This window comes from Petaurus breviceps, unplaced genomic scaffold (assembly GCF_028583685.1).
Source record: "Petaurus breviceps papuanus isolate PSGF00001 unplaced genomic scaffold, PetGlider_PUasm1.0 108, whole genome shotgun sequence".
In the NCBI taxonomy this organism is placed as follows: Eukaryota; Metazoa; Chordata; class Mammalia; order Diprotodontia; family Petauridae; genus Petaurus; species Petaurus breviceps.
The window spans coordinates 525327-546705 of record NW_027185593.1 but is presented as its reverse complement, the minus strand read 5'-3'; the positions used below and the strand labels follow the sequence as shown (position 1 = coordinate 546705).

Genomic DNA, 21379 nt, shown 5'->3' with positions numbered 1-21379 from the left:
GGGGGGGGAGAGAGAGAGAGGAGGGAGACAGAGGGAGGGAGAAAGGAGGGAGAGAGACAGAGGAGACAGAGAGAAGGGGAGGGGAGAGAGAGGGAGGAAGAGAGAAGAGAGGAGACAGAGAGGGAGGGAGAGAGAGAGGAGACAGAGAGAGAGAGGGAGAAAGGAGGGAGAGAGACACACACAGAGGAGACAGAGAGAAGGGGAGGAGAGAGAGAGGGAGGGAGGAGACAGAGAGAGGGAGGAAGAGAGGGAGGAGACAGAGAGGGAGAGAGGAAGCGCTGTTAGTACAGACAGAAAGGCCAGAGGGGCTTGGAGCTGCCCCCGCCCTCGGGGATCGCCCAAGCTGTCTATCCCCACCCCCACATTGCTGCCTAGGGACTGGGGGCTGAGAGGAGCTGCTGGGAGCGGGGGCCTCCGGCCAGGCCGGGCTCCACCGACAGGATGTCCGCCCAGCTTCCTGGCCACGACCCGGGCCCGCCCGTTTCCCTCCCTCCCTCTCTCTCTCCTCCCCTTCTCTCTGTCTCCTCTGTGTCCGTCCTTCCCCCTAACCCTAGGGTAGGGCTGCGGCACCCTCCCCCCTCACTAGTTGGTAACAGATGTGGCAGCCTCCCTGCCGCCCCCCAAACCCATTGATCTCTGCCCTGGGGCCTCCCTGAGCCTGCCCCCCCTTCAGGGTATGGAGCCCAGGCTTGGGTGGGAGAGGGGGGAGACAGCTGGGTTCTGGTACTTCTGGGATCATAGTCTGAAGGCTCTAGATCCGGAGGCTGGGGTATGAGAGAAGGCAGCTCTTTTGGCCAGAATGTGTATTGACAGGGATGGGAGAACCCCAATTTTTCCAATTCCATTTACCCTTCCTCCTAGCATCATTCTCCCTCCTTTCCATTTCCATCCCCTCTTCCTACCCCCCCCCCAACATCCCAGGTCTTGCCTTCTTTCCGGGTCCCCCTGCTCCCTATCCTCAGCCCCCTCACTCTACCAGACTCTCCTCTCTACAGATCGCCCAGTATGCTCCCATTCTCCAGGCCTCCCCCTCTCCTTCCCAGACCCACCCCCCACATGTCTCCATCTCCCCTCTTTCTAGGCTAACCTTAGCCTTTGTCTGGCCTCCCCTCCCCCCTCATTGTTCCTCAAAGACTAGCTCCCCGCCCCCCATTTGTGGGCCAGAGCAGGAGGCTTGGGTCCTGGAGGTGGCTTGCTCTCTCCCCATTCTTTTCTCTCTCCCCTTCTCCAACTCCTCAGGTCTCTCCCCTCTTCTGTTTCTCCCCTTCTCTCCCTCTCCCACTCTCCCTCTCTCCTCTCGCCTTTACATATGCAAGGCAGTGCTGCCATGGCAACGGGGCCTGACTCCGCAGGGCTGACCCGCGAGGCAGACGGCCCTCTGAAGCCGCGCGTGTGTCTCACTTCAGGAGAATCTCATTAATTCTGAAATGGAAATGGGCCCCGCTCCCTGCGCCCAGCGCCCCGCTCCGGCTCCACAACCCTGGCCTCTTTCCCCCCCTCCTTTCCTCCCCTCCTCTTCCCTGAGCTCCCAAGGCTTTGAGTGCGGAGAGATTTGGGGGCGCGGGTGGGGGCGAAGGCAGACACAGGCAGGCAGACAGACCCACTCGGAAGGAGAGGCAGGGACTGATGGAGAATGGGTGCAGGAGAGAGAAAGGATGGTGAGAGAAAGCCAGGGCCTGAGAATGGAGACTTGGGAGACAGGCCGCAGAGAGACAAAAGGGGGAGACAGGAGAAGCAGGGACCGGGGGAGGGCCCAGGGCAAAGACGGGGAAGGGGTGCGGAGGAGACTGCGCAGATCTGGGGAGGGGGAAGGTCTGACTTGGCCTTGGGGATGGGGGAGGGGCCTGTGCGGAGCCGGCTAGAGTAATCACCCTGCCCACAGCAGGCGAAGCCTCCCTAAATGTTTCCAGAATGAAGTTAGGGAGTAGACGGCCAAGAAACCCGGAGGGCCTGAGAGGAGAAACAGGAAAGGGAACCGAGGAAAAGGACTAGGAGACAGAGGAGTGGAGGCTGCTGAGGTAGAGGTGAGGCCAAGGAGGAGTGGAGGCCAGGAGAGAGGCTGAGGCTGAGGCCAGGCAGGTCTGTGGCTCCTTCTTCCAGCCTAGCCTCCCCTGTCTACAATGATGACTTGCTCCCTTGTCAAGCCCCACCTTCCTCATCTTCCCTCTCCTTACCTCCCTTCTCACTTCCCCAACCATACCCTTCTCCAACTCTTGCTACTCCTACCCCATTCCCTCCCAGCATAGGGAAAAGAGATGAAGATGTCTGGATTGAATGGTGGAGGGAGGAACCTCCAGAGAATAAGGGAACAAGGGGTATTTTCAGAGTTTATCTCCACTCTGCTAGTCCTCCTCCCCCCACATACAGTAGCCCCAGGCTCTCTCCTGGATAAAATCTGGCTCTGTCCTGAAAACTAGGAGGGTGTGTGAGAAAAGGGGGTGCCTGTCATCCCTGGTCTAAAACCCAGCTAAAGAAAGAAAGGGTCATAGTCTGAGATAAGGACTGAACAGGAGACAAACATGGTATGGAGGTGGGGGGTGAAGGTGGGCCCCCCCTACCCCCACTGATTCCCCCCTACTCCCCAGCTGAGGAAAGGAAGGGGAGGATGGTCAGAAAGACTCAACCTTTTATGGGAGCCAAGTCTTGACCTGCACCCCCCCCCTCCCCCATACCCCTACCAGAAAAGCCATTGGATAAGGAGGATCTGAAATCATACTCCCAGGGAGACAGTCAGGCTGGGATGAAGGCCTCTGTGTTGCAGACTAAGTTTAGGCTCTGAGCCTCCCAAACATAAATCCTGCAGGGCTCCTGTCTCCCCAGTTCACACCCCTACCCTGCCAGAGAGCTCCATCTGATAAACCTTAGAGGAGTCTTGCTGGGGGTGGGAGTGGGGGAGGGGAGAGGAAGATTGGAAGGTTGGGTGGAGAAGGTAGGTAAGCCCCCTGCCCCCAGCCAGCTGTGAGTGTGTGTGTGTATATGTACTGATGCCTGATGCTGGTTGTGTGTATGGGTGTAAAAAAGGGGGGGTATTTGCGAGTAGACTCCCCACAATTTTATGTATGGCATGTGGCTATTTGTGGTGTTGGGGGTGGAGTGCTGTATTACTGAGTGTATTTTCCTCTGTGTCTGTGGGGAGGATGAAAGAGCACAAGACAGCAGTCACAGGATCTGGGTTCAAATCCCACCTTTGAGGCCTATAACCTTTGTGACCTTAGGTAAGTCACTACTCTCTGGGCCTCAGTTTTCTCATCTGTCAAATAAGGGAGTTGGACTAGATGACCTCAGGGGCCCCTTCTAGCTAGCATACTATTTCTTCTGGGGTCTCTGTCTCTATCTGGGAGTAGTATTGGGATGGAAAGGGTTTGAACTTGAAAGTTAGGAGAGACTGAGTTCAAATCCTGCCTCTCACAATTAATATGAAAACAAGGGCCTGAGTGTCAGACCTGTAGTCAAGAAGACTCATTTTCCTGAATCCAAATGCTGGCCTTACTAGCTGTATGATCCTGGGCAAGTTATTTCACCCTGTTTGCCTTGGTTTCCTCCTCTGTAAAATGAGCTGGAGAAGGAAAGAGCAAACCTTACTCCAGTATTTGTGCCAAGAAAACCCCAGATGGGGCCATGAAGAGAGTTGCACATGACTAAACAAGGTCATTCACTGACCTCTCTGAGCCTCAGTTTCTTTAAATGAGACAATGGATGCTTAAAACCTTAAAGCAATGATACAAATGATTATGATCTCTACGTGAGTTTCTCCTATTTGTATATGGGGTTGGAGCCAGGGGAAGGGGGGGGAAACCTCCCTGGGAGCAGGAAATACCCCTGGAAATAGCTTCCTGGAGCTCAGTCTGTAGAGGCAAGGCATCTGGGAAGTGGCCAGGCAGAAATCGACTTGCCTCCTTAAGGCCCAGATTTTTAACCTCCTCCCACTCCACCCCCTAGGGGGAAGGGGCCAGGACCTAGATTTACAGATATGGGGTGGGGCTACTCTGGGGCTTGGGTGTGTTGTTCTTCCTCAGTTCACCTTACTTAGAAAAACACATCCCGTTCTGCCCTGCTCCAGAACATATATGCAAAGAGTCAATATTGACCCTTCTCCCAGCAATCCTGCCAAACTCACCACCCCACTCAGCTCCAATATATTCTTAGTCTTCCCTTCTGGAGCTCTCTGGAGACAGATCCTAGTTAGGCTCTAACTTTGACCTGGATAGGAGTCCTGACTCTGCCACTAAATTGCCTGGTGACCTTTGGGAAGTCACTGCCCTTCCCTGGGCCTGGGGGAAGGTGACCCAGACACTCCCCATACCCCCAAGTTGTAAGAACCTTTTGGCTCCCCTATGCAAACTTCATCATGGAAGCAACAGCCCTCTCTTCATCATCAGAATTTAGAGGTGAGGGGGAAGTCTCTTTCATAGCAGGACTTTCATAACTGGACCACCCACAAAAACCATCCATGACATTCCTCAGCCTCCTCTACCACCCAGTCCATTCACTCCCAGCCCTTCCCATACCAGACAAGAGATCAGATCTTTGGGACTGGGAGCTGGAAGGCACTAAGCTTCTGTGTGACCAAGAACAAATCTATGTCAAATGTGCATGGCATTGTGTATGAGGCTGCTTGTGAGCATGGGCAAGGCAGTATAAGCGTGATGATACAGACGTATGTGTGAGAGCACATGTGAACCTCAATGCCAATAACCTAAGAGCTGGAGTGGACTTTAGGGATCACCTTATCCAGCCCCCTCATTTTACAGACAGGAACTGAAGCCCAGGGCCACTCAGTAAGTAATAATAAATGCTGCATTTCTAGACTAGAGGTCTAAAACTGGCAAAAACCTTTTACAAGGGTTATCTCATTTGATGGTCATAATGACCCCAACAGGCAGGTACCATCATGTCCTCATTTTAGAGATGGGGAAACTGAGGCAGAGAGCCAAGGCCAAAGTTACACATGTTGTAATTAATCAGAAGAATTGCAAATGTTTCAATAGAGATTTAAGATTTATAAAGTACTTTTTGTGTTAACCAGCACTTTATGGTTTACAAAGCATTTTCCAAAGGTTAGCTCATTTGAAGTGAAGAACTGTTAGGGCTCCCTGTTTTACAGATGAGGAAACTGGGACTGAAATTAGCTAAGTACCTTGACCAGGGATATATATATAGCAAGTATCTGAGGGAGGATTTGAACTTAGGTCTATCGGACTCCAAGTCCAACATTCTATCCTCTAGACCAGCTAACAAAGCCTAGATCTAGCACCTGATCCTTAGTCTCCCAATCCAGCACTCTGGGTTCTTTTCATGCTGCTACCCAGGGGTATGCTGGAGCCAGCTTCCTGAGAGCCAATAATGAAATTTTCAGTGTAAGCATTTACACCCTGGAAATCAGCAAAGGCTACAAACTAGGGTGTTTTTTAAAAATTGTTTTTGTCAACTGTTTGGACTTAAGAAAGTGATGGAGAAAATGTTAAGACTATAGAATAAATACAAAAATCTGTGCTGAGTACATTTTCTTTCTGGTGAGCTGATTGTTAAACATTCATCAGCACATCTTTGCTGTAAAATTATGTCTTCTACTTGGGACCAAACAAACTTTTCAAATAGGGGAGGTGCTGCTTGGAAAGCAGCTGGTCCGGGAAAGATCTGAGGGATTTAGTGGCCTGCAAGCTGGAGATGAGTCCACAGTGGGATAAGGCAGCTGTCCTCTGTCCTGGGGCAGACCACACCTCTGATACTGTGTTCATCTCTGGACTGGGTATTTTAGGAAGGATAGTAATGAGCAGGACAGTAGCCAAAAGAAGATGGGATCCACTTAAGGAACCCAGAATGTTTACCAGGAGGAGAGAAGACTGAGAAAACTTAGGTCTGAGGGATTAGTCTTATTCTGTTGGGTCCCAGAGAGTGGAACCAGGAAGGGGGGTGCTGAAGAGGCCAATTAGAGTCATCACCCCTCTCCTCTTCCCCCCAAGAGAGGGGGATGGTGAGTTCCCTTACCTGGAGGCCTGCAGGGAGAGGCTGGAGAGTTGACATTTATTGGGCACGCTGTGGAGGGGATGCCAATGGGGTAGGAGTCCCCCCAACTTGGAGAGTGTGTGACTCTATGAGTCTATCAGGGAAGCTGTGTGAGTGAGGAAGTCTGTATTTTAAGGTGAGTGTGTTTATGAGAAGGAGGGTATTGGATGGAAGAGCTGAGGGGAGGTGGAGAGAGAGGAAGAAGGGAAGAAAGAGAGAGAGGAGGGAGAGAGAGGGGAGAGAGAGGAGGATGATGGAGTGGGATGGGAAGGAGGAAGATAGAGAGTGTGTGTGTGTGTGTGTGTGTGTGTGTGTGTGTGTGTGTATGAATACACTGTGCCCATAACACTTTGAGCTACTCCTAAAGTTACCAGGCCCAAGTTTGAATCTCAGCTCTCTAACTTACTATGTAGGGGACCTTAGGTCACTTCACTCCCCTAGACCTCAATTTCCCCATCTGTAAAATGAAGGGGTTGGATCAGATATCAGATGACCTTTCTGCTTTTAATCTTTGATCCCTGTAATCTATGGGCTTTTCCATTTGTAGGAAGTATGTGCCCATTTGTAGGAAGAGAGGTGAGGTGGACTTAGGCAGAGAATTGGCCCTGGGATCAGGAAGCTATAGAATTCAAGCCCTGCCTGTAGTTCCTGGTGGCTCAGTGACCCTGGGCAAATTCTGTAATCTCTCCATTCCCAAGGCAATTCCTGAGGTTTCCAAGCAGGTGCTGACCTGAATGGGTAGAGGGAATAGTACCCACCTAGAGAAGGGTGGTCAGCAGAGAAAGCAAGACCTTTGGGGAGCCCGGAGCCCTGCCTATCCTCTCCTAATTGCTTGGTTTGTCCCTAAGCTTTTGGGGCCCTCCAAAAGGGCAGCAGGCCTTCCTCAATGCAGCAAGTCTGTCCTAGAGCAGACAAGGGTTACCTCCTCAGACACAGGACCATAAAGAGACAGAGGAGTCTTCTTCCAATGCTTGAGATTCTTACAAGAAAGAAAACCAGCAGTTTAGAGTGGAGGCTTCCATTAGTCCCAAAGCTGAGGGACTGAGGCCAGCAGCCCCCCAGGCTCTCTTAAAGCATGCAGGTACTCATGTACATCCAAAACCTAGAGTCTTTCCAAGGTTCTCTAGCTACCCAGCTGCCAGCCCCAGATCTGGCCCCTGGAGGGGGCAGGGACTCACGTAATCATGAAAAGCCTTGGCTTCACTAGAATGCTCACAGGTCTCTCTTCGATCAGGGGCTGCACAATATAGGTCCCAGAATACACTGTGGGGGAAAGGAAATGATTAGGAAGACACTGGCACAGCCTTCTAACCAATACAGGCCCTGTCCTCTTGTCCTCAGACCCCTCACCACGGCCAATCTCCCCCCCACCCATCACTCCTCCCTGGATACCCGTGCCCCACTGGACCCTACTCATCCGAACCTTATCCCTCCCTTCCCATCATTCTTTTCTTGCCTTGAGGGCTCCTCCCCATTCCCCTCATCTCAAAGCCTCTGCCCCTTCCCCCATTACTCCTCCCTAGAACAGCCCTGCCTTATTGGGGACATTTCCCCCCCCCAATAGCTTACCACCACCAGGAGTGCAGAAACCCTGGGGGCTCCCCCAATGTAATATTCTTCTCCCACCGGATCTGTCAGAGCCAGAAGCAGGTTAGGGAGAGAGACCCTGCCCAGCCCTTCCCCATGTCCTCCCCCAAACCCCCCACCACCTGGCTTCCTTCCCTTCCCCCCACCTTAGAAATATTGGCTCTCTCATCACCTTGGGTCCCCCAGCCCTGCAAACCCCCTCATTCCCCCTAGTTCCTTAATTCTAAATCATGGGCCTAACGAGCAGCAATTAGAGAGGGTTAGTCATTCAGTCCCAGCAATCTCAGCCCCCTCAGTGCTTTCAGGCCCTGGATCCTTTCAAACTCCACCCCCCCCCACCATCTCAGTTAAAACAGAGCCAAGGAACCTGGGAGAGAAAGGGGTGGGGGTAGGTGAAAGGAGAGCAGGGAAGAAGAGGGAAGGGGGAGCTGAGCAGGAGTGGGCGGCCCTACCCCAGCCAGCTGGTTCTCACCTCCGACAAGAAGGTCTGCGCTGACTTCTGGGCTCCCACATGAAGCAGATACTCATATACATAGAGCGCCAACCTACACAGAGAAGGCCAGGTTCAGGGCATGGGGAAAACGCACTGGAGCCAGGTATGTTTGGATCTGTTTATCAGAAGACAGGCTGTTCTGTTTGTCCCTGTCAATCCTTCGGGGTTTAGGATTCACAAGCACCAGAGAGCTGGACATGAAAGAGACCATCCTGCCTGACTAACCACCCCCTCCCCACACATACACTTTACAGGTGAGGAAACCAAAGGACAAGGAGAATAAAAGGCAGGATTCAAACCCAGGTCCGTTGGACACCTTTCACTGAACCAATGAGTTAAGTCAACAAGCATTTATCATGTCTTAATCATGACAACTCGTCGAAACAGCCCGGTCTTGGATTTGTCCCCTCCATCATCTGGGAGACAATGTGTAAGCAACCTGGTGGATCCAAGTCAATCAGTAAACATTCATTAATTGCCCAGTATGTTCCAGGCCCTGTGCTAAGTTCTGGAAATACAAAAGGAGGCAAAAGACATTCCTGGCCCTCAAGGAGCTTACAGTTTAATGGGGGAGACCACATGCAAACAAATACATACAAGATAAACAGGAAACAGTTAACAGAGAGAAGGCACCGTACTGAAGAGGGCCTGGGGAAAGCTTTCTGTAAAAGAGGATTTTAGGTGAGATTTAAAGGAAGGCAGGGAAGCCAGGAGGCAGGGATGAGGAAGGAAAGCATTCCAGGCATGGGGGATGGCCTGAGAGATAGAGGCCAAGGTGAGTGGGCAGAAGAGTACAGGATGGAGAGGAAGGCATAAGAAAACAAGAGAGGCCCAAGGGGGCTAGGCTGTGAAGATGAAGGGCTTTGAATGCCAAACAGAGGCAATAGGAAGCCACTGGAGTTTGTTGAGTGAGGGGTTGACATGGTCGGACCCATGCTCTAGGAAAATCACTTTAGTGGCTGAATGGAGAATGGACAGGACCCTGAGGCAATCTCCTGCAACAGTCTAGGAGTGAAATGGTGAGGACCTGCACCCGAGGGTGCAGGGTAAAGGCACTGGCAGCTGGGAGGCTGGGAAAATCTACTGAAATTGGGATCTCAGCTGAGACCTGGAGAAAACCAGAGAAGCTCCTAGGGGGAGGGGAGGAGGGAGAAGATTCCAGGAATGAGAGACAGCTGGTACAAAGGTCCAGCGCTAGGGGGGGCAGGGGGACGACTGGGAATAGCCTCTTGCTAAAAATGGCCTTGAACTGAGTCTCGAAGGAAGCCAGGGTCCATGCTAAGGGGCTCCTCCTCTTGCACTTTCTCTAGAGCACCTGACATCATTTAGGGGGAACACCCTAAATCAGGAGGGGCAGCCCTGGCCTAGGAGCCGAGAGCCTCTGGGGTCAGTCAATCCTGGGAAAAGCCAGGATCTCCCTGTGTCCCTGACTACCTTCCTCCTCTGACTCTTAGCTTCCTCCCCACAATATCCTTCCCCAATACTTACAAATGTGTGCTTGTCTCTCCTAGCTTAGAAAGCCCTTCCTAGAACCTGGGGATGAAAACCAGCTCTGGTGTCAGCTACCTGTGTGACCCTGCACAGGTCATTTCCTTCTCTGGCCCTCAGTTCCTTATCTGTAAAAATGAAGGAGTAGGCTAGACCACCTCTAAGACCCTTTCCAAATCTAATGATTTTGTGCTTTTATGATCCCATAATTCCAGGCTCTTCCCCTCTCAAGCTACCATCCTACTTCTTCCTGATCCAACTTCTTGTCCCATATTAGTCTTGTTGTAAACAAACAAGAAGACACACACACAAAATAAAAACTAAAAGGATGCTTCAATCTGCACTCTGATTCCATCAGTTCTTTCTCTGGAGGTGGTGGATAGCATGTTTCATCATGGGTTTTTTGGAACTGTCTTGGGTCATAGAAGAGCTACGTCATTCACCGTTGATCATCCTTACAATGTTGCTGTTGCTATGTACAATGTTCTCTTGGTTCTGCTCATTTCATTTTGCATCAGGTCATGTAAGTCTTCCTGGGTTTTTTCTGAACCCGTCCCCCTTGTCATTTCTTATAGCACAATAGTGTTCCACCACAACTCGTTCAGCTACTCCCCAATTAATGGGAATCATCTCTTCTGGTTTCCAGTTCTTAGCCACCACAAGAAGAATTGCTAGAAAACTTTTGTACATGTGGGTCCTTTTGCCTTTTATTTTGATCTGTTTTGGAATAGAGATCTAGTAGGGATGTTGCACATTTGGATGTAGTTAATTCTCCAGAATGGTTGGAGCAGTTCACAAATCCACCAACAGTGCCTGACTCAACTTCTTTTTTTTTTTTTTAAAGCAATTGGGGTTAAGTAACTTGCTCATGGTTACACGGCCAGTTATTTCCAGGTGTGGTGCTGAGTATCTGAGCCCGGATTTGATCCAGGTCATCCCAACACTGGAGCCGGTGCTCTTACTCGCTGAGCCACCTGGCCGCCCCCTGACTCAACTTCTAAAAGCAACAGTCTACAATTGCTCATGTATTCATTCATTCATTCATTCTTCAACCCCTTCTCATTGGACTGTTGTCACCAATGATCTCAAGCTGCCAATTCCAAGGCCCTATATCTCCTTTTCTTAGGCAGCATCCCCCATAACCTCTTGATACCACCACTGGGTGTTAACATTGTACCAACCCTGCCTCTGGATGCTTTCCTCTCTTACCTTCGGTGACACTGTTCTCTGGCTCACTCTTTTCCCAGCTGTCAGATTGCTCCTCTATAGAATCTTCTCTCACAGTGAACCTTCCTAAGACTTAGCCAGCAGCCAAAGTCTTGCCTTCCTTCTCTATACTCACACATATATATTCTCTTCCTCCCCCTCTCTCCCTTTTCCCTCCCTCTCTCTCCTTTCCTTTTCTTCTTTCTCTTCCTGAAATTGATTCCATTTACCCTCTGAGTGACAGCTCTTTCTTTTATGCAGGTGATTCTCCAATCTGTATCTCATCCATTCATCCATTTAACATTTATTAAGCACCTACTATGGGCAGAGCACCTGGCTGAGCTTTGGAGGCCATTCTATGTTAAGAAAAGACAGGACTGCTGCCTCACTAAGGAACTCGTAGTCTAGTAAGAAGAGAAGTCAATAATAATACACAGCATTACTGGATAATTGTATCAGAGAGGGCTTTAATCAGGGGTAGGGAACCTGCAGCCTTGAGGCCTTCTAGTTCCTCAAGAGTGGCTTTGAGGTCACATGTTCCCCACCTCTGGAAATGAAAGTCTGAGAGGGAAGGCTGTTATCAAGAGGAGAGGGTGAAGATCTGGAGAGGTTTCTAAGAGGTGGTATAAAGTATCTTGTGTAAATGGTGGCTGAATTAATGGGTAGGACTTCAACAGTCGTGGAAGGAGAGGGTGAACATTTCAGGCACAATTAACATCCTGAGCAAAGATATGAAGAACACTATTCAAGAAACAGGGATTTGTCCATTTGAGTTGATTGTAGAATGCATAAATGGGAGTAATATAGGATCATGCTGGAAAGGTAGGGTAGGAGTTAGCTGTGATGGGCTCTGAATGCCAGGCAGAGAACTCTCTCATTCATTCAAGAGATGTTCACTAAGTACCTATTATATGTTAGGAACTATGAAGTATATATACCAAATTAGGATGGTCCTAACTTCTTTCTCACACCATTAACAGCACTCCATGTCCACTAGGATGTTCAAATAGCATCAAGTCTCATTGTGTTCAACACAGAATTCACTATTTGTTCCCCCCAAAACGAAGACCAAGAGAATGCCCAGGATCATGGCAGTAAATCAGGGGATGGGGATTCGAAGTCAGGTCCTGGGATGCCACCAGACTAGAGGACCCTGAAGAAAAATGTTATTCAGATGACTTTATAATAATGACCTAGATTTACATGGCACTTCACGGTTTACAAATGCTTTTCATCCAATATTCCTTAAAGGTGGGTGTGGCAAGTAGTATTTTGTCCATTTGATAGGCTCAGGGAGGGCAGTGACTTAATCTGAAGGCATGTGCCTGGCCTTAACATCAAACTCAGGTCTTCTGGCTCCAATTTCCACTACACCACAGTCAACTTGAACTATCCCACTGAGAAGTTTAAGTATTTCCCAGTATCATTTAGTGTTTTCAAATTGTCTGAGCCTGTATATGCCTGTTCTGGAAACTAAAAAGCCTTCACCGGCCATGACCATCACCTCCATATATGTGAAGGGCCATCATGGGGCACAGAGATGGGTCACGATCACTGCCTCCATATATGTGAAAGGCCATCATGGGGTACAGAGATGGGTCATGATCACTGCCTCCATATATACGAAAGGGCATGGGGCACAGAGTTTGAACTGATTCCGTAGGATCTCCAGGAGAAGCCAGGAGAAAGGTGAGAGGAAGATCTCAGCTTCCCCTAAGACCAAGAGAATCAAATCAATGCTGCCATCATCCCAAGAAAGACTTTGTCAACCTGCTCCCCCATCATATCATTCACTATTCCTAGAACTTTCTGGAACAAAGTACCCTTCGATGGACATGACTCTCCTATCTGCGTAGTCTCCTCCATTAGAAGGTAAGCTCCATGAGGGTAGGGATGGTCTTTTCTTTTCGCCAATCCATCCTCCACTCCACCATCAAAGAGAGCCTCCCAAAGTGAATGTCTGACCATGTTGCCACCCCATTTTTTTTTTCAGTTAAATCCAGTGGGTCCCTATTGCCTCTAGGATCAAACAGAAAATCCTCTATTTGACTTAACAAAGCCCTCCATGACCTGGCCCCTTCCTACCTTTCTAGGTTTCTTACACCTTATACCCTTCCATGTATTCTAAAATCCAGTGACACTGGTCTCTGGGCTGTTCCTCTCACAAGACCCGTCATCTCCAGACTCTGGGCATTTTCACTGCTGTTCTCAGACCTGGAATGCTCTCCCTCCTTGTCTTCAACTCCTGGCTTCTTTCAAGTCCCAATTAAAATCCCACCTTTTGCAAGAAGCCTTTCGTGATCACCCTTAGTGCTAGTACCCTCCCTCTCAGAGTCTCTCCAATTTCTTGTGTACATATCTTGTATACCTGTGGTTATGTGCATATAGTCTTCCCCATTAGAATGTGATCTCCTGAAGGCAGGCACCGATTTTCTCATTCTTTGTCTCTTTAGTGAATGCCACATTATTCACTCATTCATGGCTGAAAGGGATCTTATACATCATGTGGTCTAATCCACTTTTTTTGTAAATCAGGAAACTGAGATCCCCAGAGGTGAAGTGGTTTATCCAAAGTAACAACAGCAGAAGCATGATTTGAAAACTGCTCCTCTGAAACTCAAACCCATGCTTTTCATATCATGCTAGGCTGCCTTATGGACAAGTTTCCTAACAATTATAACTACCCGAAAGTGAAATGGATTGCCTTGAGAGGTAGGGAATTTCCCCATCATTAGAAGTCTTCAAGTAGAAGTTCAAGGAGCATTTAGGGGAGGATGCTAAAGAGAAGATTCCTGTTCTGGCAAGACTTGGGACTATATGTCCCTTGGTGTCACTTTCAAGTCAGACTCTAGGAGCCTAGATTCTCCTGGACTGGACAGGGGATAAATAGAAAATGCAGGGTTGTAAAGGAGGCTCAGCCAGGGGCTTGGAAAAGCTGGGGAAATCCTGGGGGTGGAGTAGGAGCCCCATGGAGTAGGGTCCTTGCAAGAAGGTACCATTGAACTTCGACAGAGGGCAGAAGGAGGAGGAGGAGGAAGGGGCCCATCTCCTCTCCAACAGCTTTGGGGTACCATATCATCAAGGGCCAGTAACCCTTTACTTGGCTAGACCATTAGGACAATTAGGCAGCTGAAGATCAGATTGAAAAAAAGAAGTTTTGAAGGTCTCCAGTGAGTACCTACCCCAAGGATGCTTCTACATTTCTATCAATGACTTGGATAAAGTCATAGAAGCATGCCGGCCTCCAGCCTAGGTATTAGCATGCCCATCAAATTTTCGGGTGATTTAAGGCTGACAGAATGAGGATTTTAAAAGACCTTAACAAGCTAGAATCCTGGGCTGAATGGAACACAACAAGATCCAGAGAAATATCAGATTCAAAAAACTAATGATGGGGGGGGCGGGGCTGGCTAAGTAGCAAAGATCTGGGGGTTTTAGTGGCCTACAAGCTCAGTAGGAACCAACAGTGTGTGACAGGCCAGCCAAAAAAAGTGAATGAAGTCTGGGGCGGCAGTTTCCCAGGAATAAGGAGGAGATGAGCCCTCTGAATTATGCCCTAGTCAGACCATGAGTCAGGCAGTGTGCTCAGTCAGAGGTGCTACATTTAAGGAAGCACGTGATTAGAGTGTTAAGCATCCAGAAGAAGGCAAGCAGGATGGTGAGGGCCCTTGAACCTGAGACACAGAAGGATCATTGGAAGGAACTAAGGTTTAACTAGGAAAAGCAAAAACTCCAAGTGGGCAGGACAGCTGCTTTTGAAGGCTGTTACACAGAAGAGGCATGCACCTGGTTCTGGGATGACAGTTATAGCTGCCCCACCCCCTATTTTTAGATTTCCTAATATGTAAAAGGAAGGGGGCTGGACTCAGTGATCTCTAAGGTGCCTCCCAGCTCAGACATTCTACCTTCTAGGTTATGAGGGCCCTCCTCTCAGCTAGGACAGTCTAGGCTCTAAGCTTTTAGAATATAAAAGCCTTAAGCTCATAGAATCTGAGGACCCTCCCCAGCTGTGACATTCTGGACTAAGAGCCTTTCTTCCCTAGCTCTGACATCCTATTCTACCTTCTCTGTTCTAAAGGATTCTTAGGGCCTTCTAAGTCAGTGAGCAGCCACCCTAAACCCAGGCGGTCAAGAACAACCCTACAATAACAAGCCTTTGCCAGAAGGCCACGCCTGCCATGGCAGTAGGAAGAAGGGAGGCCACTGAGGTGGTGCTGGAGGAAGCCTATGTGTGTATGGGGTAGTGTGTGTGGGGGAATTGCGGGGGAGGGGACTCTTGGGAAACGAAAGCCTGACAGAATGGGTTTTCAGCCTTCCAGCTCTTCTCCATCTTTGGCCCCAGCAGGGGAGGGGGAGGCCAGGGACCCTGGGTCTTACCCAGAAGCCCTAGCGATGGAGGAGGGTCCCACTGCCCCAGAGCCCCGACCTGGGTCCGGGAGCCTTGGTCTCTGCTGCCACGGCCTTGAACGCTGGAGGCCACCTCCCGCTCCAGGTCCCTTCTTCTGCCGCCCCCCCTTCCCCGCCCCCGGCGGCCAAGTCCCGCCCACCCCCCAAAGTCTCCAAGTTTCCGGCTCCTCCAGCCCCCGACCCCGCCCTGACCCCAGCCCAGGCCAGTCCCCAGGGAGGCCCCATGCCCCGCCCCGCAACGGAGACTGGAGCTCCTCCCAGTCGCCAGGAGCGGGAGGGGGCCAGGGGACAGACGGACAGGTGGCCGCGGGGCGGGGCCGCCGGTGGAGGGGGCGTGTCTGCCCCCAGGGGCCCAGGGGGCCACCTCTTAGCCAGCAACTTTCCTGGGAGCTTCTAGTACTTGGGGCAGCAGGAGGGCGGGGACGGCGTAGGAATCCTGGGGTCCTGGAGTCGGGGTGACCAGCCTAAGCTCAGTGATCTGCTACTGCCGGGAAGGAGGGATGAGGACGGTCCCATCCAGGCCACTGCCCCCTTCCCCTCCGAGGCCTTTCTAACCCTTCCGGGACCAGGCTGCCTTGAGGTCCTCAGGACCTCCAGGGGGGTTGTCCCAGCCTAGTTCAATGGGTGGACAGACAGCAAAGCAAACCAGAGGAGAACTTTCTGGCAGCCGGACCCCTACCTTCCACTGCAGCCCGGGGACCCCCCGCTCAGGGCCCCAAGTCCATTGCCGCAGCGTGGGCCCCAGGCCCTGGGGCTCCCTGCCTGGAGAGCCCTGGCCCTGCCCCCCCCGCCCCAATTCCTACCCTTCCCGCTCTGACTCCAGTCCGGCCTCTTGTCATTATCCGCCCCCGGCCAGGGGCCGCCAACTTCGCCGCGGCTCTGGTCCCAAACTTTTCCCTGGCGCCCCTCTGACCCCCGCCAGCTTGGCCCCGGGACTCGAGTGTAAGCCTGCCCCCCAGCCCGACCTCCCCCAGTTCTTGTTGAGACTGACGGCGGTCTCAGGGCCGGAGCCTGGGCTAGCGAGGGCGGCCCAGCCCAGTTCAGTTCAGCCCAGCCCAGCCCCGCCGCGCGGCGCCCAGCGAAAACTTTAAAGGCGGCGGCGAGTTAGTACGTGGGGGACCGATGGGGGGGACGGGGGATTGGGATGGGGCCCTGCCACTTGTCCCCCTCCAGGGTCTGCCCTCCCTGTGTCCGACGACTCCCCCGAGGTGGCAGGCAATTTGGACCCCGCGCAGAATGAGAACCCCGGCCCCCCAATTCGGCAGTTCCCCGGCTCCTCCAGCCTCGCTCTCCCCGACCGGGAGCAGCCGCCTCGGAGCGCTCGGCGGTCCCCGCGGCCGCCCCGGCTCTGCTCTCGCGCCCGCGCCCCAAGGCCGGGGACCCCTCGACCCTCTCCCTCCCGTGCGCCCTGGCCCCGCGCTCCTTTGCGTGCCCCGCAGCCCCGCGCGCCCTGGCTCCGCGCTCCCCTCCATCCCCTCTCCTCGCCTCTCCCGCGGCTCTGCGCTCCCTTCGGCTCCCCCTGAGCCTCCGCCTTCACGGCAGCCCCACGGCCCCCCCCGCTTTCCCGCGGCCCCGCGTGCCACCCTCCCCCCGCATTCGCAGCGGCCCCCGCGCGCCCCGCGCTCCCAGGGACTCCCCAGCCGCCCGGCTCCAGCGCCGGCGCCGCCGCACTTACTTTTCCCGAGCCTGGCTGTCGGAGGGGACGGCAGAGCCCTTTCCTCCCTTGGCGTACATGCTGCTTGTTTCTCTTTCAGACTTTTTCCCCTACTCCACACCTGTCAAAGAAAGGAGCCTGCCGAGGTCTCCATCTCCATAGCTACCCCCCCGCCCCCTTTAGTTTTACATCCCGGAGCTTTGGACAGAAATCAGGTACATTTTCCACGCGGGGGGAACTTGAAACGGTCGCGGCGGCTCCAGCTTCAGCTCCGGCTTTGGGTTTTTTTTTTTTTTTTTTTGGTCCGGCTGTTCCAGGAATCGCGCGTTGCTCCCCCAGCTCCGCTCAGCCTCCTCTCCCTCCCTCTCCAGGCTCAGCTCTTAAAAGGGCGATGGCGCCAGGCTAGAGAGACCGCTGCGGCGGAGGGGAGAGGGTCTCTCCTCCCCTTCCCTTCCCTAGCTCCTCCCGCCCCCCGACACACACACTAACTCACATTCTGACACCCACGGCTCTGGGGTCCTCGCACACTAGGTCACACTAGTGCGCCCACGCTCCCCCCTCCCACCTTCCATCTCTCACATTGGTGGGATTTGCACACCTAATGACTGTCCCACACCTGGCTTTTTTCTCCCTACACAGACACAGACACAGACACACACAATACGCACACACGCCCCCCCCCCGTACTTAAGGCTTCTCTCTTGCCCAGACGGGTACCACCATTGACACACTTACAGCCCACCCCCAGGGTCACGAAGCTATACTCACACCCTTTCACAAACACACTGCCCAATGCAGATTCTCGACCACCCTCACAAACCCACAGTCACACCCAAAATCTCACTTGGTCTCAATTTAATTCAACATTTATTAAGCCCCTACTAGGGTTAAGGAACTGCTCTGGAGAATGGAGGGAAATTGACATCAGATTTACTCACAGAAATGACACAGACACACACGTGTGTACACGCAAGGTCACATAGACTCATCACACGCACAGGGAGGCCGCTTTTCTGCTCTCTCCCTTGGGGGGGGTTCCCGATTCTCGGCGTTCCCCCCCCCCCCAACGCTGAGGTTTTGCGGTCTTGGAGGTTCAGAGCCTGCAGCCTGGGATCTGAGGGCCTGGGGGGTGGGTGTATGCCCCTCCCCCCAGCCCCACCCCCGCCCCCTGGGTCCCCTGTTTCCCTCTCTCTTTTCCCCTTTAAAGCTGCCCCGGGGCGCCTGGGAGGGGAGTTCTCATAGAACTCTTTTGGCAGGCTGGGTTCCCAGAGCTCCCAGGCTGAGGGTGGGGGCAGTGGTGGGGGGTGTTTGCTTCCCCTCTCCTCCCTCCCTCCCCCTTCCCTCTTCTCTGCTCGTTGTTCCTGGCCAGCCCAGTCTAGGGGCTCCCTCCCCCTCAAGCATCCACCTACAGAATCCTGCTTGTCTTTGAGCCGGTGCCCCCTGGTCTACCCCAACATCCAGCCTATATCGGGAGAGGTCCAGACACCTCCTGGGCACCCCACTCCTATGCTGTGGGTGATTAGGGTTAGAAAACAGAGATAATGATCACAGACATTTCTGTAGCTTCTTACATTCTCTGACGACTATCACAGGCATTGTTATAAATCCCATCTGGATAACAAAGCTGAGGTCCCGAGTCACTGAGACGAAGGTATCCCGAAAGTTCATGAGTCAGAATTCAAATTCAGCTCTCTTCCCCCATGCCCGCTCTATTGTCTCCTACAAAGTGGGAAGTTATGATTGGCTGTTGTTTGTGGTTGTGCTTGTGGCTGTGTGCATAGTTGGGAGCATGGATGTTTCTCTGCCCAGCATTGTGGATGTGGTTGTAAAAGGAGAATGTCTGAGACTCTACGGGTCTGGGTGCATGTATGCTCCAGACAACTAGGTGGCTCAGCATAGTGTTGGACTTGAATTTAGGAAGCCGTGAATTCCAACCTTGCTTTAGATACTTCCTTGCTGTGAGAGTTGAGGTCTGCCTCAGTTTCCTCACCCATAAAGTGAGAACAAAAATAGCCCCTACCTCACAGACCTAGTTTCCAGCCCTGCCTCTCACATTTATTCTCTGTGTGACTCTGGGCAGATCACAACCATTTTGTGTCTCAGTTTACCCATCTGTACAATAACTTGCTGGGTTTAGACTAAGGCTTGACTAAGTAGTGATGGAGGGCTTTGTACATTTCTAAGTGAATGTCAGTTATGATGCTAAGATCCTTGAGGACAGGGACTCTGTCTTACTGCTCTATTTATACAGTAGACGAATGAGCCTTGCTGGCAGGAAAGCTCCCTGGACTGGAAGTTGGGGTCCCATAGGACCACACACTAATTGAGTGTTTGGGGGCCAGTAGATTCTCTGCTCTGGACCCATCTGTAAGGGAGACTTTGGACTGGATGATCCCTAAGGTTCCTTCCTAGCTAAGAGTATAAAACAGCCATCCCTGTCTGGTCCTCTTCCTGTCTGGCAGCTGTTGCTTCACCCCACCCCCACCCCCACCCCCACCCCCACCCTTTCCTGACCAAGATCTGTATAAGGGAAGGAGCCAGGGACTTGCAACTCTCTTTTCTTTTGGAAGATTGAGGTTCAAACCTGTGGCTAGCCTGGGGACCCTGGCTCAGTCCTCGACCCTTTCTGTGCCTCAGTTTCCACATCTGGAAAACGAAGAGGGATGATGATAATAATTCTGACCTGGCCTCCCTTATAAGGTCCTTGTCAGGACCAAAGAATAAGATCAACTTAAAATGCTTAATAATGACAGATCTCTAAGCCTTGCCCTATTTCCTCATCCCCCAGGATTAATAGAAGTGACCTCAGGGGTTCCCCAAAACAGTTCTGCCATCAGTCAAATAACATTTATACAGCCCTTTAAAGTTTTCAAATACTATAGTATCGTATTTGAACTTCACAGGGTATGTATTTTTGTGTGGGGGTGCCACAGGTACATATTATTACCCCCATTCTACAGATAAGAAAATTGAGGCTCAGAGAGGATAGATGACTTGCCCAGGGTCACACAGTTAATAAAGTTCCTAAGGCAAGATTTGACTTGCCTTGTCTTCCTGATTCCCAAGACCATAGGCCATGGTTTCTCTGAGGCTGAAATAGTCTCACAAGAGGTTTTCACCATATGAACTGAAAAGTGCCAAGGTGGTAGTTGACTCCACTTAACAGGTGAGAAAAGTGAGGCCCAAAAAGTGATGCGGGCATGCCCAAGATCATACCACAAGTTAAGGGACAGGGTCTGGGTGTCAATCATGCTTTGCTGACTTCAAATCCAAGACTCCTGATGCCCCAGTGGCCTGGTTCCTTCTCCACAGCTCCAACTCTGTCACCCCAAGGCTCAGGAACTGGGTGAGTTCAGCTCAAATACAGGGCTCAGTCAATGATCAGAATTAACCAGAAGAGACAGAGGTTACCTTGTGAGGTAGTGAGCTTCCCATTGCTGCAGCCTTTTCAACAGACGCCAAAAAATCCCTTCTGGGGGATGTTGAAGAAAGTTTCCCCTCCTCACATGGCCTTGGGCTGTCTTGAGACCCATGTATTCCACTGTCCAGAGTCCAGGGGTGAGAAACCTTCTGTCTCAAGGCCACATGTGGCCCTCTAGGTCCTGGAGTGTGGCCTTTGATTGAAGCCTTGAGACCAAAAGGTTATTCACCCCTGGTCCAGACTCTGCTCATCAGCCTGCTGGCTTTAAAGACCCCTCCGAGATCCCTTCCCACTTGGAGACTATTCAGATAAGAAAATCAGGCCCACTGGGTCTGAGGAGCCAGTGTCTCAGCTCTAGAAAGCTGCCCATCTGGGCCTTGACTTGGCCTCCTGACGTCAGGTCATATGAAATAACCAGCCATAGTTACTAATACACAGACTCAGGCCCCTTCAGTGACCTGGTGTTTCTTTAGCAAAGAGGCTGTATTTACTTCTCTCTGTGCATGTTATCTCCAGAGCAGAATGTAAGCTTCTGGAGGGCAGTAGCTGTTTGCTCACTGTTGTTACAGTGTACTAATGATTACTTGTTGGACGGGATTGAGTGAATAGGTCTGGGCAGTCCCTGGCTCCTGGAGGAGGGGCTTTCCATCCACATACCCTATATTGAAAAGACCAGATAGACAGGAGTGGGATCCCCATCGGAAAGGAAGGGAGCTCGAGGACCTTCGAGTATGGGAAGAAGACTGGCTCCCAAATCAAAGTCCCAGGGTTCAGATCCTGCCTCTGCTCCTGGCACCTGTGTGGTGGTGGACGAGTGACATTGCCACTCTGGGCCTCCATTTCCTTACATTTCCTTTCAGCTCTATGATCTCATGGTTATTTTTTTCCCATTTTACAGGATGAGGAAACTGAAACCAAGGGAAGCAACCTGACCTAGCGAGGGCATGCAGATGGTAAATAATTGAGTTCCTGCTCCCACCCTGTGTTCTCCCCATCAGCCGAAGGGTCTGGCTTTTCCTCTGGTGTATGGAGCAGAGACCCCACCCAGTGATTGCCCAGGTTTGTCTGGTCCATTCAATCCAATCCAATCCAACAAGCACTTATTAGGCACCCACTG

At 51.8% G+C, this 21379-nt stretch overlaps 1 protein-coding gene across 4 annotated transcripts in view; it reads right to left on the bottom strand.

Annotated features, from left to right (window-relative positions):
• SSBP4 (single stranded DNA binding protein 4) overlaps window positions 1-17455 on the bottom strand; it is a 44371-nt gene extending 26916 nt beyond the window's left edge. The window contains exons 1-4 of one of the 4 annotated variants that reach the window (XM_069065955.1): window positions 16863-17455; window positions 8066-8138; window positions 7576-7637; window positions 7185-7269 (exon numbers count right to left, since the gene is read on the bottom strand). In XM_069065955.1, coding sequence (XP_068922056.1) covers window positions 7185-7269; window positions 7576-7637; window positions 8066-8138; window positions 16863-16921 — 279 coding nt within the window. In that variant the 5' untranslated portion in view covers window positions 16922-17455. The remainder of the gene's footprint in view (window positions 1-7184; window positions 7270-7575; window positions 7638-8065; window positions 8139-16862) is intronic. The other 3 variants (XM_069065775.1, XM_069066011.1, XM_069065866.1) reach the window with 3 other exon arrangements.
• Window positions 17456-21379: the final 3924 nt, after the last annotated feature.